We start from the raw sequence: 19,900 nt of genomic DNA, 5'->3' as shown, positions 1-19,900 counted from the left end.
ATGAAATTAGATGTAATAGTGAATGACTTTGTTTGTTTATTGAAACCATCAAAAGTAAACCATGTTAACTTATTTTTTAATTTGCATGAATTATTTTTTTTCTTGGTATCAGAGCTTCGGCTCTTGATACAGGTTCTATCTTATCCTATTATTTTTCTTTGTAATTTGTCCAGGTTCATGTTTTGTCCTTGTTCTGTTATTTGTTTTCTAGTTTGCGTCTTGTTGCGTTCTTGTTTGTGTCTTTGTTTCGTTCTTGTTCTTGTCACGTTTGTGTTCTTGTTGTTCTTGTTTCTAATGTCTTTCAGACTTTGTGTCATAAAAAAAAACTTTTGGGCATTTGATAAAATTTGGCGAGAGTTTCTCTCTGGGTTCCTTGTTGAACCAATTATCAGACTTATCAAGGTAATCCTTGTGGCGTCTACCCAGACTTATCTTCCTTCACTGGAAGTGGCGTCTACCCAGACTTATCTTCCTTCACTGGAAGTGGCGTCTACCCGGACTTATCTTCCTTCACCGGAAGTGGCGTCTACCCAGACTTATCTTCCTTCACTGGAAGTGGCGTCTACCCGGACTTATCTTCCTTCACCGGAAATAGCGTCTACCCTGACTTATCTTACTTCACCGGAAGTGGCGTCATCCAAAACCTCCGTAGCCTGTATCAAACGATCTGCTCCTACTCAGGTTCATATCATCTGTGCAAGGGTAAGGCTACGTACAATATCCCTCCCCCATACCTTCGCATAGCGAAGAGCCCATGGGGTACGAAGTTTTTTATTTATATTTCAGTTTGAAAGGGGTACTTGTTTATTTAAAGAGTAGTGTTATTATATCTAATTATCATTTAAATTAATTCTATGAATATTTTAAAAAAAAAATTAAATGTATCATAATATCAATTGAAATGATTTAACTAATTTTTATTAAACTTGATAAATTAGATATTTTTTTGCTTATAATATTTCTTTGCTCGATACAAATCGCCGACTTATTTTAGGATCTTGTCGGGGAACTAATTCACAAACAAAACAAAAAGCATAAAGTTAACTACAAACACAACTAACCCGAGAATCTATTCAAGTTATACATCATTTTAATAGTTTTGAAATAAAATAACCCATGCAAACAAAGAAGTGCTATTAAGATCTAGAAATTACTTCCACCAGAGTGTTGAAATCTTGTGTTGCTTGCCCTTCAGGCCTACCTGCATCTTCCACAGTCTTCTTCACCCTAAGAGCATTGTCTCTAATCTTCTTCCCTTCTTCATGCACCAGAATCAAATTCAAGCTCTTCACCAATCCATTTTTGGTGAACATCTTACCTTCTATCATCATCCCAATCTCCCAAACATCTTCTATCACTCTTGCAGCCACCCCTTGATCTCCAAAGAATGGCCTGCAGATCATAGGAACACCACTGGAAACACTCTCAATCACAGAGTTAGCTCCACAGTGAGTCACAAAAACTCCTACAGAATCATGAGCCAAAACATGGGTTTGTGGAGCCCAAGACACTATTTTCCCACGCTTCTTGGTCCTCTCAACAAACCCATTTGGCAAAAGACTCATTAGACCTTCCTTCAGAGACCACAGAAAAGGAAAGCCACTTTCTTCCAATGCCTCTGCCACTGCCACAAGCTCATGTGGAGGTGGTGCCACCACAGTCCCAAAGCAAACATAAGCCACCGATTTAGAGTTCTTCATACCCAACCATGACAAGCAACCACTTGAATCTGTGTCAGATGGTGGCAACAACGTGGAAGGAAGTGGAACAACATAAAGCAAAGACTGCAACTTGTTTCTCATGTCTTGAACAAACAAAGGTGGTTCCAATTCCTCAAAGAAATTCATAACTACTACCTTAGCTTGAGGTAGCACCTTACCTAGCGAATTTAGTTCCCTTGAAAAAACTGTTTCTTTTTCTCCAACATCAAGCAGATCCTGTGGCATGTCTTCAACACGCAACTTCGACAGCCCTGGAATGAAATCCAAGGTTTTGTTCCCAGCACGGCTTGCACAGTGCTGGCGAATCAAGTCAGTGTAGAAATAGAGAGAGAGTGAGCATGAATTGGGAAGCCAAAGTGCAATCCAAGGAACATTGAGGGTCTGAGCCACTAGGAGAGAAGAGGTTACTAAAGCATCTGCAATGATGCATGTGACTCTCTTCTTTGTCTCTGCTTCCGCTAATTCTATACCTTTGTGAAGGTTCTCAGGACCAGTTTGGAGAAAAAGATTCAATTTTTCAGTTGGGTTTTTGCCTAGGACGTGACCCTCTGGGATTCCATCACTTATGCTATAGGCCTTGATGTTATTTGGGATGTGGGGTTTTGGGAAAAGGATTGCATTGGATTTGTGTGTGCCAATGAAAGAGAATGAACAGTTTGGAAGGGAATGAGCTAGTTTGAGGACAAGGTTTAAGAGAGGCATAAGGTGGCTGCCAAAGGGGAAAGCAAAGACTGCTACGTGTTTGTTTTGATGATCCATTTTTTGAGGTTTGATACAATTCGGAAGGTGAAGGTGAAGGTGAAGCTGAGAGAAAGATGAAGGTAAATTAATGTGGAAATTGTGGTGTTGGAATTGAACCAAAGGGGGGGATTTTATTTGTTTCTGAAACTGAATTTACAGCAACACCTATGAACTGAGAAAATAACTATTATCCACGTGTTTGCTTTGCCATGTACTAACTGACTTTAACTAACACTTACCAAAGATAAGTATATGGTTTCAGAACAGTATTTTTTTTGTTTTTTCCACAGTAATAACAAAATTTGAACCTAGGAACATAATATATGTTTATCCTTTGGCTTGTAGGATAAATAGTAATGTTTTTTCCAGTAATTTGCTTGCAAATACGTTTTTCTAATATAAAAATATAAAATTAAGTCTCCAAAAATATAAGAAATGTGATAAATATATTTAACTGTTAAAGTTTGTGTCACTATTAATAAAATAGTCTATAAAATAGCCTACGTGATGCAAAAAAACGAATTTGTCATTAAAATAATTGTCAATATAATCATACTGAATAGATTAGACAAAAATATCACCAGGATATCATTTAAGATGTAAATGTAAATAATTTTTTTACGGACGAAAATATCAATATTTTTTTAGAGGAAAATGTCAATCATTCTTTTATTGGACCTAAATATCGATATGTTTCTATTGGACTAATTTGTTACACTCAAAATTTAGTTTCATTTAAGGGTAAAATATAATTTTAGGATAAATTTTCACCATTTTTATCATTAAAACCATAACATTAAAATAATCACATAAAAATATGTTGATAATATAATTTAAAACAAACATAATAATAATGATAATATTGATTATCAAACATAATTTGTCTATTACAATAAAAATTATTCAAAATAAAAATTGTACCATTTTACCAAAATAAACATTATAACAATATATCAATCATTATAATATTATTGAAGTAAAACTTAAATAATAATAATAATAACGTGTAAAGTATGACACATGATTTTCATAAAAAATAAAATAAATTAAAGCCGATATTATTATTTTATATTTTTACTTAATTTAACTTTTTATAATTTTGACTCCATTTTTAATTCCTTAATATATTATTTAGCTGTCATTTGTTTGACTATAGTTCTACACAAGAATCATAAATTTGTGGCTTTAAGTGACTTTATACAATTAGGACAAAACCATAATGGAACAATGAATGCCAACCCCCGACAAAACCATAATGGAACAATGAATGCCAACCCCCGCCCCCCGCAGTACGCTTATGGTGGTTTGTAGGACAGTTGCACGTCATCAAACCAGCCACCATTCACACATAAATCACATTCGATACCTACCTCTCCAGGATTTTGTTAGATTATTTATTTGTTAATTAATATTTATTGATTATTTAAAATAAATACTTTAAACAATAATATAATTGCTATAGAGATTATAAATTTAATCATAATATTTGACTAGTTGAAAGAATTGTGTAATAAGAACTTTTATTTTAAATGACACTATCCAGTTTTTCATAACAAAACAAACACCAAATATTGGACTAATAACCGTAGTTGGATTCAATTATCAAGTACATAGTATTTGGATTAAGCATGGAATTGTAATTAGAAATAAATATTTTATTCTAAAATGGATTGATTTAGTGAGATATGATTAGTTTGGTGTCAAATAGAGGTGGGTATATGAGTAAGTTGGTCAATTTAAACTGGCACTTGCATAGCCCGCAATCTGTATAACCCACCTACTAAGCCCTCATCTTAAATGCGCTTCATTTTATCTTAGTGGATTGGATAGTTAAGGGAAAAAAAAAGAAAAAGAAATTATAGGTTCAATAGGCTCTATTAAAAGAAAACTAATCTTCTAACAATTAATATTTGTGGATAAAAAAAATTGACTTCATTTAAACAAGCCTTTGTTCAGCTCACATAACCCATGAGCTAAATGAGTCAACCTACATCTATATTAAAAAATTAAAAAATACGTGAAAAAAATCTAAATTTTAATATTTTACTTTTACCCGTATTTTTTTAAGCATGTTCAAGTATAAATCAACTTTAAGTCCTTCAAAATCAAGTGCTTTGGTCAATCTAGTTTCTAATTAAAAACGTTTGACCCACAACTTTTTAAAGCAGTGGATCACAAAGCTCCACTAATTTACAATATTAATAATTCAAGAAAAATATCTCAATCAATCAATAAATATCATTTAAGAAAATTCAATCAATACTCAAAATATCAACGATCACAAGTCTACATCAAAATATCATAAATCCAAACATAAAGAAAGTACTTAATGTTAACGCAAACCAACCTATTTAGCTCGCAGGTTAAATACATTAGATTAAAAAACTCACTTTTCAAATAGTCTTTCAATTGCAATGCCCCAAATCCACATTTATTAGACTCTAATGTCAAATAAGAAATCTTAGATATTTCTAGTTGAACAAAAAAAAAATATTTGACTACATAGTTATATTAAGTAGTTTTATCAAATATGTACAAACCCTAATTGTAAAAAAGAAGACAATCATTCTTATATTATCAATTTTTTCTTGATCTCATAATAAAAAATAAATAAAATGAACTTTTCTCCTTAATTATGTATTACTAAATAAAAATAAATTTTTCTCCTCAATTATGTACACAATTAAATTCAAGGGAGTTGGTCAAATGAAGCAAAACAAGATTTTACATCTAACAATTCAAAGTCTCACTCAGTCTCTTGAAATGAGGTAAACAAGTTTTTAAACATAAGATATTGTTTTAAAATTTTCTTGTCCATTTTTATAAAACTTTTTCTAATTGTCTCTTGCATTATCTATTTTTTTTTACCGAATTATCCTTAATTATTTTATTACGCGTGCAATTTTAGTATTAATTATTTCTTTAATTCATAAGCGAGCATATAATATATGTGTAGTATTTGCATAATTATATGATTATATCCATGTAAGTCTCTTATAAATTTCATTTCATATCTAGAAAATCAGAGAATCAACGACTATAGTTTTACTGCAATCGAATCAACGAATCATAAACTCGTAACTTTACCGAATAATAACCCATTTAGCATTGGATTTTGGACCTATTTAGATACAAGGTATAAATACTTTTAAAAGCTACTCTATTGAAAATATAGTTTTTTTTAATAGAGAAATCCTCAAAAGTTGTCAAAAGAACTTTTAACTTTGCATCTAAATAGATCCTTCATACATTTATGGTTTCACAATTGGGACAAAATCAGAATGAAACATTTAATGGCAAATATAGCGGAAAGTAGGGTAACGAGCCAACCACCATTTCAAGACAAATGGGTGAGATACTTAATATAACTCCAAAGTCCAAATTAAATCAGAGAGGTAATTAATAAAAGAGATTAAACAAAGGATGTGTCACGCCGTCGCCCCCTACTTTCTATAAAATCACCGTTAATTAATTTGCCATAATTGTGTGCTTAAAAAATGTCAACTATTATTGCTTTAATTTTAGATTACCTTAATGAATATAATTTTTTGTATAAAAAAATAAATTATTAATATACAAAAAAAATTGTATGATTTCCTACATCATCATATATTTAATTTTGTTTTAGTACAAAATTGGTATATATGATCAAAACATTAAATCTTAATATAAAAATAGTATTATTAATATTAATCTAAAATATTTATATCAACAGTTTAATCTTCGTTTAACAATATTATATTAATAAAGATGATTCTAACATTTACTATTTAGAGGGTAAGTGTCTATAGAAAAAAAGTAAATTCTAAAGAATATTATTATTATTTAATATTCTCATAATATATTTTAAAAAAGAAGAGTTGTGAAATAAAATAAGTGATATAATTAACGAGGTTTCGGTCCAGCGAAAAAAATTGGTCTCTCGTGTGACAAACCAAAGTTCAAAATTTTGACCGGAAAGCTACCCGCATTTAGTACTCAATTAGTTAATGTGAAAAATAAGGAGTTATATATAGACTATTAAGTCATATTTGATTGGTCATGATTTAAAAAAAAAAACATTACTTTTAAGTGATACGTGATATTGTTCATCTATGTATTGTATAGTCTAAATTGATATTTTTCATTTCTTACAATAATTAAGTATTCTCACATGATAGCTCTCACAATAAATATATATATATATATATATATATATATATATATATATATATATATATAATAAGGAGAAAAAATAATAAAGTAAAAATGACATTATCCAGTTTTTCATAGCAAAAGAAACACAAAAGATCTTGGGCTGAGAATAGTAGTTGGGTCCAATTATAAAGTACGTCACAGGAAAGCCTAAGCCGAAGCCAGTATTATTAGGCACTTGCTATTTACATCTCCAATGTTAGCTACGTATACCGCTCCCTTCTCTTTATATTTCTTATTTCCAATTATACCCTTTTATTTATTAAAACATAGTTCTGGAAATTAGTTTTTTGAACAATATATATCAATTATGGAAAGTAATTTTCGACACTGTTTTAACAAAATACATAGTTCTAGAAACTACTTTGTAAAACAACATTATCAATTCCAAAAAGTAGTTTTCTGAATTTTGCATATTTTGTTAAATATAATTCTGACAATTACTTTCTAGCATAACATAAATCAATTCTGAAAAAGTAATTTTTAGAATCTATACATGTTGTTTTGAAAAGTGAAGTGTGGTAGTCATAAAGAAAATTGGATACAAATTATCAAACGTACCTTCATTTAGGAGCCATAATAATTGCTAATCGCTAATTGTTGGACTCATACTTATTTTGGTGCTAGATATTGAGAGATTGATTTCTCGTATCTTAAATTCCAATGGGTAGAACGTGAGAAGACACATGATGGTGCGTTAGCAATTTTGATTTTTTATTATTATTAAACAAATTTCAAATAGATAAAAGTAACAATAATTACTAATTAAAGCTATTGACACACCATTAGGTGTCTCCTCTCGATTATTTCAAATACATGTCTCTCAATATCTAGCATCAAAATAAGAGTGTGCCCAATGATTAACGATTATCGTGGCTCCTATAAGGTGTGTTGATACTTTGTATTAATTTTGTTTATGACTACGGTAAATCACTTTTTATAACAACATATATCAATTCTGCATAATTCCAGAAAATTACTTCCCATAATTGATATATGTTGTTCATTTTGTTAAAACATAGTGTCGAATATTACTTTCAAAACTATGTTGTTCTAAAAAATAATTTCCATAACTATGTTTTAAGAAATAAAAGGATATACATAGAATGATATATGTTTTGCTAAAAAATAATTTCCATAATTATGTTTTAAGAAATAAAAGGATATACATAGAATGATATATGTTTTGCTAAAAAATAATTTCCATAATTATGTTTTAAGAAATAAAAGGATATAATTGACAATAAAAATATATAGAGAAGGAAAGGATGTGCTTAGCTAACATGGGGTGTAAATAGAAGGTTCCTAATTAGTCTTTAGCCACCTAAAATCTAATGAATGCTTAAACATGATCACTTCCTATTCTGTGACACAGGGGTTACTAATTCCAATCAGAGTTACTTACTCACATCCCTATTTCCTGGTAGACAAGGAGGGATAATCACTTCCAACATTTTAGCCAAACAATCAACCATCTCATATCAGGTTAAGGCCCAACTCAATCACCATAAGCAACTGAGAGTAGACCATGAACTCACCAAATACTCATCTTAGGGCAATTGTTTCTTGTACCTCTGGACTTGTTTCCTACACTCTAATCTAAAATGTAAATTGCATTTTGGATTAGTTATTTCTGAATGTAAAAATTTACATTTCAAATTACATTTTGAAAAGACTAATCCATAATATAAAATTACATTAGGAATTAAGTTTTATGAAAGATTGAAAAGATGAAAATCTGGAGGTGCAAGAAGTAATTTCTCTTACTTGGTCGTTATGCCAAATAATTGTCCAAGGACTTCTATTGGCACGTCCTTTGTTCTTCGCCTCACCATTTTTATTTGTTTTAAGTTTAATTGGATCGATTTTTAAAATTAAATCTGACACTTTTACTTTAATAAAAAAATGATTTTTTTTTATCGTTTTCAGTTTTATAAAGCTGATTAGTCTATGAAAATCCCTAGACATATATTTACATTTCAAAATATTTGTATTTCGGATGACATTAAACATTGTTCCACTCTAAACCCAAAAAATATAAACAACTGGTTTTGCCAATTGATAAAATTATCAGGTGATTTGTTTCACATAACCACCTCATGTTTAATTATTTTTTTAATGATTCACCGAAAGCATAAAACAAAAGAGAAACTACTGCACTAACACTCTACTTGAAACAACTAATTTTTGAAGAAAGGATGGCAAAAAGAACAGAAAAAGTGACTATATTTTACTTTCTTTCCATGGTTTGGAACACTAGATAAAGTGAAGGAGGATTATATACGAATGATGCCTTAATTTATTTTTTGTTTTTAATTTAGGCTTCTAATTTTTAAAATGGTTCTCTTAGTTGTATAATTAGTAACATGTCAGTTCTTTTATAAAATTTATCCTTTTTTTATGTTTGGCATGATTTTAAAGTTTTTTATTGATTGAAAATGTGAAAATTGTTCATTATTTTCACTTACTGATTTAGAAAGAAAAGATAAATAAATTAGAGGACAGTTGGTATATTTTAGTCAATGAAAGAGTGAAAAAAATTATTGCATGACCCACATCAAAATTGAATCTGTCGGATTTGGAAAGAAAGGTTGATAAAATGGTGAGTTAGTAATAAAAGACAAAATTAATTTTATTAGGAGGTGTGAATGTAATTTGTTATATTTTTTTATATAAAAACCAGCATTTTTATACAATTGTAAAAGGAGTGTTATTTGTGGGAAGGAGGGGGCTTACCTCCCTTGAATCCCCCATGTCCATAGCATCGAATTCAACCAGACATTTGGGCATCTGAAAACAGTAACGTTAGGACATCTTCACGTTTATTGTAACTTTTAATTTCTTCAATGTTTATGTTTATTATTTGTTTTTTTAAGAACTTCTGTGTTTATTATTACTTCTATTTTGTTAAATTTGGTAACATAGTAATATTCTATTTTATTTAATGAATATAGTAATCATTATTTTTGTAAAATTAATTAAGTCATGTTGAAAAAAATGTCTTAATTATCCACAAGTGAAATATGCATGGAATCCAAATTAGAGGTGCTCAGTTATTTACATAGCTATAATCATAATTAATAAATAATTAAGTTATAAGGAAACATTATAATTATAACCATAACTAATTTTATTTAACAAGTTATAATGGGATTTACTTGGTTATTGTTTTTAAAATATGAATATATAACCGATTATGAATAAATTAGTTATATAACTAGTTATATTTAAAATTAATTACATAACCAATTATAAATATATAAAAATAAGTTATTTGAAATAATTATAACTATTAAACTAGTTATAATTTTATAATTACTTTTATATGACTAGTTATATAACTAGTTATAGTTATTTTTTTAAAAAACTAATTTTCTTGAGCAGCCCTAATCCAAAAATCATAAAAAAAGTAATCCCATATTTTGTTTGTATCTGTATAAAATAAAATACAATAAATATAAATTATTGTTAATTAGTAAATATGAGATTCTCTCTTTCTATAGAAGGAGCATAAACTAGAACCATGAATACAACTAAAAAAACTAAAAACTAGAATCGTGAATTATACGTAGCAGAGATCTTTTTTTTTTTGTACAGGCAGAGATCCATATTTTGATTGCGAATGAGAGAAAAAGCATGCCTTTTTTCTAAAGCATCATATTAACATTTAATGATCAGTGAGGTTTTATGAGAAAGAATAGGAAAAAAAAAACATGTGCATTTGCTTTAACGCTTCACAAACTTCCTCTTATTCTGCGTTATTGATTATAGTAATATATATCTTTATAAAACAAAACGTTACCTTAAATTCTGCCTTTGAATGAGATTGTTACTAACAAAAGTATATCACAGCATCCCCCCTAAGATCATAAATTATAATATAAAAAAAGGCAGAAACCGAAAGATTTGAAACTACTGAAAGTTGAAACAGATGGTCATCATCATCCAGTTAAGTTAACAACATATATTCCACATTACCACCATGGAATATTACTAATTAATAATATATATCACTTTCATGAACAGATTCATTAGGGTTTTTACCCCGTAGCCAACAATCCGGGCACATTCATGAAACGAAAAAAATCTTTTCCCTAATTTTGGCAACACCAACTGAATTAGTTTTGCTATAAGGAAAAAAGAAATAAATAGCTGGCGTTGGCAAAAGCCACTTTTTGGTCAAAACCAAGGGTCATTTTGTGACGAAATTAGAAGAGGAAGGACAACCTCGTCATTAACACAAAAAAACGTGACCACTGTGGTAACCTCCTCACACCACCCTTTATTATAAAAGCCACCCAAGTTATCGTTGGCTCCCACAAACTCACTTCACCTGTTTCGTGCAAAAACAATTCCTGTTGTCTCTCCACAGTCCCTCCCTCACATTCTCTCTCTAGCTTTTTAGAGAGAGAGAGAGAAGAAGAAGAAGACATGGAGATCAAGAAGAGGTTTGGGGTGTTGATGTGTGCAGAGGATTCGGAGTACGTGAAAAAAGTGTACGGAGGGTATTCTGGGGTTTTCGTGAGAATGCTGGCGGAGGAGGGAGAGACATGGGACGTGTACAAGGTGGCGCGTGGGGAGTTTCCTGACGAAGATGATTTGGGTCTCTATGATGGGTTTGTGATCACTGGCAGCTGCAGTGACGCACATGGCAACGACACATGGGTCAGTGATCTTCTCAACTTGCTTCGCAAACTCGATTCCATCAACACCAAGATCCTCGGCATTTGCTTTGGCCACCAGGTACGGAATGCTGCTGCATCTTTCGATTCAATTCAACACTATTTTTATTCTCAAAAGTTATTCCTTTTTATCTCTCACGAGAGAATTTGACCACTCTTTTCACTGCCTTCTCATTTTTTCCTAAGTTAATCTTATAATTCCTTTTCATTTCTGTATTGAAATTCATAATTGTGCGTTTGTAAAAACACTTTTCATAGCCTACATTAATGTCCAATCGAGTACTTACAGCATACATCTAACATTTTTTAGTTACACGTATACGAATTTGAAAATGTGGTTACTGTATAGTGCTAGGTCTCACTCACCTTAGACATTTGTGCTGGGGTAAATACTTGAGCCACATATTTAAAGATTCGATTAATAAAAGTTCAACTTGTCCATGTTTATATATATATATATATATATATATATATATATATATATATATAGCACTTGTTCTTGTTTTCCATGTCATAAGAAATCACCCTTTGAAATTAGCTAGCTTGAAAATGGTTTATATCATTTGCCGCACTAGACTTGTACTTTCGACCATATGATTTTTCTATCACGTGTCAAATTTTATATTTCTGTGAAACTCTTTCTTATACTTAATATTATATTTATATATTTAATTATTTTTCTTCCTGACTATTTTTTTTAAAGGGTGTATACAGTACACTTTTTGTCTTGCATTTCACATCCTGACTACGCGATATCTCATATCGATCTCTGTAAGGTTTGTATACTAAAAACTGTCCCAATTGGTAAAAGTTGATCTTTACTAGACTAAAATAAGAAAGAGGTAAGTTAAATAAAAAATAAAGACGATGCAGTGGTTGTCGGTTTCTATTTATCCCTATTCTTATTAATGGTTTCCTGTAACTCCAAAAAAATATTATTTATTTCTCTTGAAGAATGTTTTACTACCTTTCGCAACGTCAAATTCTCTTAAAAAGTGTCTTACTCAGCAGTGGACCACTATGATGTGATTAATTATCACATGCATCACTTTAGATTACGATGTGATATGGCATCGCATAATTAATTAATTAGTTCCTTGTGTGCATAAAAAATATGTAACATGAAGTAATTGCTTTATGTGTGTGGATTTGTGATCAGTGACATAATGTTGGCACCTGACAATGACATAACTTTATAAAAAAAAAATAATTAAGGATGGGTGGATTTGTGATGAATGACATAACATAATGTTGGAACTTGACAATGCAAATAACTTTGTAATGAAAATCATTAAGGATGATGTTAAATTTGATCAGATACTTGGGCGTGCATTGGGAGGGAAGGTGACTCGTTCTACTACTGGATGGGATCTTGGTGTCAGAACCATAACATTGTCACCATCTTTGCGATTTGCTTTGTCTTCTCTTGATCTTCCATCAAGACTTTCCATTATCGAATGCCACAGGGATGAGGTGTGTATAATATCATTTCAATTAAAAATTGATTATATATAACGGTCTCACATTTTTTTTAATATCATAACATAATTAATAATTAACCGAGTATGATTTTTCCATTGTATTATTAAAATAGATCCGAGAGCTACCAGCCAAGGCAGAGGTTATTGCTTGGTCGGATAAGACTGGAATTGAAATGTTCAGGTATGGAGATCACATTATGGGAATCCAAGGTCACCCTGAGTACTCCAAAGACATTCTTTTGCACCTTATTGACCGTCTCATTCAACGCAATTACATCATAGTATGCCCATCTTCCTCTCAATTTTATTAAAAGTTACATATTACTTGATTAATATATTAATTTTTACATTATCAATTATGTCAGTGTTAGCAACACTCTCTTTAACTAACACTAGTATGTAAGATCTGTCAAAATTGATAATTTTTAATAAATTAAAAATATTAGAAATAAAATATAAAATAGGATGTAATTAGCATTTCTTTCATCAATTAATCAGAAATTATGAAAGATTTCTAATTGGTTGACAGTAGTAAAATACTATACATTGTGACCTCATATACTATTTTCTCTAAAGATTATATCTAAGATCGATGAGACTATATATACAATAATTTTAATGCACACGTGACATGTTATTGGCTAAGTACTAAGAGGTGATGTTTTGAATGCCAGGATGCTTTTGGTAAACAAGCAAGGGAGAGGGCTGCGTTGTGGGAGCCAGATAGGGAGGCTTGGAAGAAACTCTGTGTCACTTTTTTGAAGGGTAGATTGTGACATAAAAATGGCATTGAAAAGAGGAATTTCAGTTCTGTAAAGAAGCGATAATATTTAAAAGTAGTCGTATGGGAGGGGTCTATGCATAGAAGTTATAGGTTGGTAGCACTAATGTGGTGTGTTAATTAGTTGGCTTTGTTAGGTTGCCAGCCATTAATGTTGATAGGTGCTTTCTATGTAAGCTCAACTATATCAATGGTCAAATAATTAGAGCAATAAAAAGTTTCAGTGTTCTCCCGTTTAATTGAATTGGAATTCTCTTAGTAATATTGTAGAAACGCGTGGTGGCAGGTCAAAGCAGAATTGTATGTGAATATTATACGATCGACCTGAAATATTATCCATAATTTCAATAAAATGTTGCTAGATTTGTCAATTGTTGATAATAAAATATAAGAACTATATATTCTACAAAGGTGACAAGGCAAACATGACAATACATTTGTGTAAAATTTGACTCTTCTTTTATAAATAAAATAATGCTCAAGATATCACAACAAGAAAAGACATCTTAACTATGTTGATACTGCAAACTAATCTTATGGCTCCAACATACCAAATATTTTATTGATAAGGAAGAGAATAAACAAATAATTGGAGGAACCAAACTAACCCAATAAAAGAAACTATGTAAACATGTAAAAGAAAATTCTTATAAAATGAATCCATAAGTCACATTTTATATATATAATTTTTTTACAAACAATTAGAAAGTAGGACTTCCAACTTCCTAATTGTCTATACTAAAAAAAAAAAACTATAAAATTTCACTTACCGATGAATTGTTTGTATTTAAGAAAACAAACCGTGTAAAATTTGGCTTACCAATTCCTAATTGTCTGTACACAAGAAAATAAACTGTGTAAAATTTGGTTTACCGATCCATCATTTTGTAGAAAATTCCAAGTGTTCAATATCTTCAATTGTGCATATTATTGTACAGTAGCTAATGATTTAGTGTCTTTTCTCTCTGTAACCAAAAAAGAATGGTTTAGTGTCTTATAATTATTACACTATCGAATTTTGAGTTTTACAGACACTGATTATTGTTTGTATATATCATTCCTTTGATTTTTATAGTTGTTTTTTTTGTTGAGTTATGGTTTAGAGCGAGTAAAGCTCCTTTCTGTAACCTTATGGAAAAATGCTAAATTGCAAGTAATTTTCTTTCTCATCCGGGCGTGGAATGGGGTGCTATTGTTTTTGGCCGAAAGCTTTTGATGAGTAACCTTTTTTTCCTTTTTAACGATTCATTTGATAATTAACTTTAATATAGGCATACTAGCTTTTAGGTGCACTCAAAAAAAAAAAAAAAAGAAGAAGAAATAGCTTTCACGTTTTATTGTTTTTCCCTTGCAAACAACTAGCTGCCTATTTAGAGAAGCTTTCTTTCGTCGCAACTACGCATTTTATTAAAGGGTAATTTATCTGTTTTTTAAAATTACATTAAACTTCAAAGTGTAGCAAAAAGAATTTCATACAAACAGGCTAGAAAGGTCTTATAATTCCGTGTCCGTTCGTGTAATTTTATCTGTTTCATTTCATAAAATTATTTCTGTATTTTCATTTAATAATTTCAGTTCTGGAGATAATTGACTTATGATATAATATTATAATTTTTATGACCAAATAATCTAGAATTTTAATTCTTGTTACTCTCTTGTTAAAAAAATATAAACATAAAGTAAATAATTGAGTTTGTCCACATTATTCATACTTCAAGCTAAAAAAGATTCTTGCATCATCAGAGAGATCTAGACAAATTATATTCAAATTAAATATAAGCTACATTTTCTAAGTGAAAAAGGGAAAAAAGGATCAATTTATAACATATGTTCATTTATTTTTGAGTAAATGTACATTTTGGTCCTTTGTGATTCTTGAATATGTATATTGGTGACAATTTAGCTTTAAATGAACAAAAATTCTGATTTATTCTAGGAATATGGAAAAAGTATAATAATTTTGTCTTATCATTAAATTTATGTGATCATTTTATTATTAATTTATAATATTCAAAGATTAATTTATTATTAAGTTATATTTTTAAAGATTAATTTAATAAATTATAAATTTTAGAAATTAATTTATTATTAAATTATATGCAAGATGAAATTGTCACGTATTTTATACATTTAGAGATTAAATCAACATTTTTTGGTTCTTGTAGGAATTAAATTATCATTGATTCATATATTCAAGGATTAAAAAACAATCATTTATCCATTGTAATTTTTTTTTATGAAAACAAACATTTATTTCAAAATAAGAACATCAAATTTTTATATGTTTATGTTAAAATTTAGATTTGAGTATAAATCAACTCTAACAATTAGCTTAAGAGATTAAGATTTCTTATTTATATATACTATTTTAATCATTTCACTTGTTAACATAAATCTTGGACACACTCTCTCAAGCTAAAGAATGAATTTTTCAAACAAAATTTTATTAGACGTACATATGTAGATAATTAAATAATGAATCAACGATAATGAGTGCCTTGATGGCCTAACAATCATCAATATAATAAATTTTGATATCGTATTAACATTTAAGTTTGATTTTAACTCAATAATAATAATAATAAATATCTTTTATTTATATGCACTATTTTGAGGATGAAATTAACAAAACCTCCAACAATTTAGAGAATTATATTTTAGCAAATGCTTATTAACATCGATCTGATATGTGCTATATATGGGGGGAAAGTGTGCACATATCACATGCAATATATGCCACATATATATAATCAATCATATCAAATTATGAATTATAGAGTAAAGCTTCTGTTTCCTTTTTAAATCTAACAATTAAAATTCTAGAAACTTCACTGTGTTAATTTTAAAATTGAGAAAAATCTAGACAAATGAGAAATTGAATGCATTATTCGATTGGCCTTATGTAGACTGTTTGCCTTTTCAGAATGATAACGAGATGCTTTAGAAAATTGTATTTATCTCCCCACGTAACGTGTCTGTCATTAGCATACAGTCATCTTATTATAATTCACAATCTTTTTTTTATTAGTTAATGGCCAATAGTTCAAGCTCATGTGACTCTAAAAAAATGTTTGAAATTATTTAATTCTGACATTAAATTCTATCTAAATCGTTTTGCCTCGAGTAGAGCTTATACTTCTTCACACAGTCTTAAATTTTGATATAATCAAGTGTATAAATTAATTAACAGGAAATTACTTTAGTTTAATTAATAATTTTAAGTTTGAAACCCTAAATATATAGAAATATTAAAGACCTGGAAGCAAAATTTAATCACTTATAATAATCTTATTTGGCTTAAGAAGGATTGTGTTTTGTACTTAGAGGATATCTGATCACAAATCATAAAACAAAGTCCGTGTAATCAAAACCTTTTTTTTTCTCAACTATTAATTTCTTTTTGACAGAAAACTCAATTATTAATTTCATATTCTTTTAATTATGAGAAAACTAACCATAGTTTAAGACACAAGTGAGTTATAAAGTTTAAACGATAGACATAGTAGTTACACACACACACACACAGATATACATGAAATCAGAATGCCAAGGAAAACAAATAATGTGAAAGTAAAGACGTTGAGTGTTTCTATTAAGAAGCACGAAGACGACACTATACTCAACAATTTGAAAGCAAGAGTCCACAAAAAGACAAAAATAATTGAAGGCGAAACAAAACAACCACTTCCGAATCACTACGCATTAGAGTGAAAAGAGAGGAGAAGATAGCCTCTTTTTTGGGTCCTTTACCTTGTTGAGTCCATATCATTGACATGTATATGGACATAAATTTTGTGAGGATTCAATTTGATGGGTGCTTTCCACTAAACAAGCACTGAATAAAATTTCACGTAATTTGTGAGGCATCGTGAGCTCACAGTATGACCATGAAGCAATTCTAGAGCACGAAAAAAATTACGAGGGGAAGAAAAGGAAATGAAATGAAAATCTTATCCTTGAGACCTAGAAAAAAGTTCTTATGTTAGTTTCGTGCTTAAATAATGCAAATGTAAAGTGGTATCAATAATTTAGAGCAAAAAGCAACAACGACCATATTTGGCCGTGAATTACTAAGATAATAAGGGAAGGAACCTACACACGCTACGTTGCATAAACCAATCGATCCATAGAAACAATATAATTCTAAAGCATTCTACAACTGTGAACTCGAAAGTCACACCCTTTCATTATTAAATATATCAATAATTAATCTTTAAAAAAATCACTATTTTAATATTTCATATAATTATTATATTAATTTTAAACAAAATCTTTAATTGATTTTTCAAAATTGTGTATACAATTATATTAATTTTCAAACAAAATTGATCATTAAATTAATTTTTAAGAAAATTTTCACTACTTTAATATTTCAAATAATTCATCAAAAATTGGTTTAATTAATGATTTGACCCTTAAACCCATGCACCATCATCTTGAAATATCATATTATATGTTGCTTAATTTAATTTAAATGTTTTATTATACCTTACAATATCACACTTAGGGGGCATTCGGTAGAGAAGAAGTTTTTTTCTTCAAAATTATGGCTTTTGAAAGTAAATAAAATTTATTTGGTTGCTTATTGAAAATCTTTGGATAAATTTCTTAAGAATCAAAGAGGTACGCATATTTTTATTGATTATTTTAATTGTTTATCACATTATATAATTTAATAAAGAATAATATTATTTCTTAGGAATGTTATTTTTTTTAAAATACGTACCCAAAAAAAACTAATTTTTTTTATCTATGATTCCCGATAAATAAAAAAAATTCTCTCTTTCCAAATGTTTTAATTTCTTACAAGAAAGTGAACAAATGTGGAGACTTCCTTTGCCAATTTTGGTCATGAACGTAATTCCCTTTTCATGTATTAGATTTTAGTCCCCCTCAACCAGCTTCTCTGATTTCAGATGACGCTAGAGGGGTGACCATCCCATGTTTTGTAGCTGTGTAATTACATTTTTTCACCTTTCCATGTTAATAAAAAAAAGATTTTTTTTTTTTGCAAAATGTATAAAGGATTGATATTATATGTTAAAATATGTCAAGTTATATGTTTGTCATATATGATGTAATGCATAGTATGTCATATTAACAGGTTAGTTTTTGTGCTGTATGTTTGCAAAATATGTGAATATATGATATGACTTTATATCTAATAAATCCTTAACCTCGACTTTGGTGATTTAGGCACTCAACATGTTTGACAAAATGAAAGATAGAGATTTGTACACTTGGAGCAATATGTTTTTTGGTGGCGGGATATTGGAATTCAATTGTGGTTGCGTATGAATACAGTGGCAAATTTGTCGAAGCTTTGAGATTTTATGGACAATTTAGAAGATTATATGGGGTATAATGAGTTTAGCTTTGCCAGTTTACATGTTTTGATTGTTTCTGTAAAGTTGAAAGAATTTGAACTATGAAAGCAAATTTATGGGCAACTTGTTGTGCAAATATTATTCATTTCTGCTAGTGCATATGCATCAAATCTCCTGTATAATTACTAGAGAAATAATGCTTGTACACGTCAATTTTTTAGTATAGAATAGACAAGAGAGATAAATAAAAAGTAAAGGAAAAGAGAAAAACGGATAGATATAACAAATGATTTGGCGAGAAATGAAGAAAAAAATGACATAGAAGTTTAGTATCTTTCTAATTATTATTGTATATATGTTACTGACTTCACTTTTTCTTAATTCACATGTATAGAAAGTCTTCATGTTTAAAATACGATGAAAGATTTTTAGTAGGAGTTTAAATTGTATTTCATTATATATTTTATCAGACTACTTTCTTTTGCAAAACTTAACCCTATGTTAATGTCATATGTGATAAACTCACCACATAAATCCCTGTTTTGATTTTGGCATGAGAGAATGGTCGTCGTCAAATACATTGCTCGTACTCGGCAAAGAGATTTTTCACTAAAGAATGTCAAGGTTATCCAAAAAAAATAACCCTACCCAAATTGATACTTTGTTTTATTCAGCGGAAAAATCAAATTGATAGTTAATTATTTAAGATTTAAGAAAAAGATTGTCCTAGAAGATACATGTATTCTAAATATAATGTTTAAGTAAACCAGAAGAAAAACAATTCAGAAAGTCCTTTCAATGATAAAAACGTGATGCAGTTTGAAAGGGGAAGTGCCCTTTGAGCGTTGTTTATCAATTGCTTCTTCTGTAAACAGTAGAGAGAAGTGTTATAAAAACGAGGGGGAATGACCCCAAAGGGAAAAAGTAAAAAAAAAAAAAATGTCAAAAAAATATGAATAACTATTTGTCGCAC

The 19,900-nt window shown here is 29.5% G+C and overlaps 2 protein-coding genes across 2 annotated transcripts; one reads left to right on the top strand and one right to left on the bottom strand.

Annotated features, from left to right (window-relative positions):
- Positions 1-902: 902 nt before the first annotated feature.
- Positions 903-2,595, bottom strand: LOC114419425 (anthocyanidin 3-O-glucosyltransferase 7-like). The gene has a single exon (XM_028385080.1). It carries the CDS (start codon positions 2,478-2,480, stop codon positions 1,137-1,139), a length of 1,344 nt encoding a protein of 447 aa, XP_028240881.1. The 5' UTR covers positions 2,481-2,595; the 3' UTR covers positions 903-1,136.
- An 8,366-nt stretch (positions 2,596-10,961) lies between these two features.
- On the top strand, positions 10,962-13,844 carry LOC114419424 (gamma-glutamyl peptidase 5-like). The gene is made up of 4 exons (XM_028385079.1): positions 10,962-11,399; positions 12,656-12,811; positions 12,933-13,100; positions 13,494-13,844. The coding sequence occupies exons 1-4, from the start codon at positions 11,088-11,090 to the stop codon at positions 13,593-13,595; spliced, it is 738 nt and encodes a 245-aa protein (XP_028240880.1). The 5' UTR covers positions 10,962-11,087; the 3' UTR covers positions 13,596-13,844.
- The last annotated feature ends 6,056 nt before the right edge of the window (positions 13,845-19,900 follow it).

This window comes from Glycine soja, chromosome 7 (genome assembly GCF_004193775.1).
Source record: "Glycine soja cultivar W05 chromosome 7, ASM419377v2, whole genome shotgun sequence".
Lineage (NCBI taxonomy): Eukaryota > Viridiplantae > Streptophyta > Magnoliopsida > Fabales > Fabaceae > Glycine > Glycine soja.
The sequence above is the reverse complement of the archived record's forward strand: the minus strand, read 5'-3'. Positions and strand labels throughout refer to the sequence as shown.

Coding starts and splice junctions, on each gene's coding strand:
- LOC114419425 (XM_028385080.1), bottom strand. CDS start 2,480: ATGGATCATCAAAACAAACACGTAGCAGTCTTTGCTTTCCCCTTTGGC.
- LOC114419424 (XM_028385079.1), top strand. CDS start 11,088: ATGGAGATCAAGAAGAGGTTTGGGGTGTTGATGTGTGCAGAGGATTCG. Junction 11,400..12,655: donor GCATTTGCTTTGGCCACCAG/GTACGGAATGCT, acceptor AAATTTGATCAG/ATACTTGGGCGTGCATTGGG. Junction 12,812..12,932: donor TCGAATGCCACAGGGATGAG/GTGTGTATAATA, acceptor TTATTAAAATAG/ATCCGAGAGCTACCAGCCAA.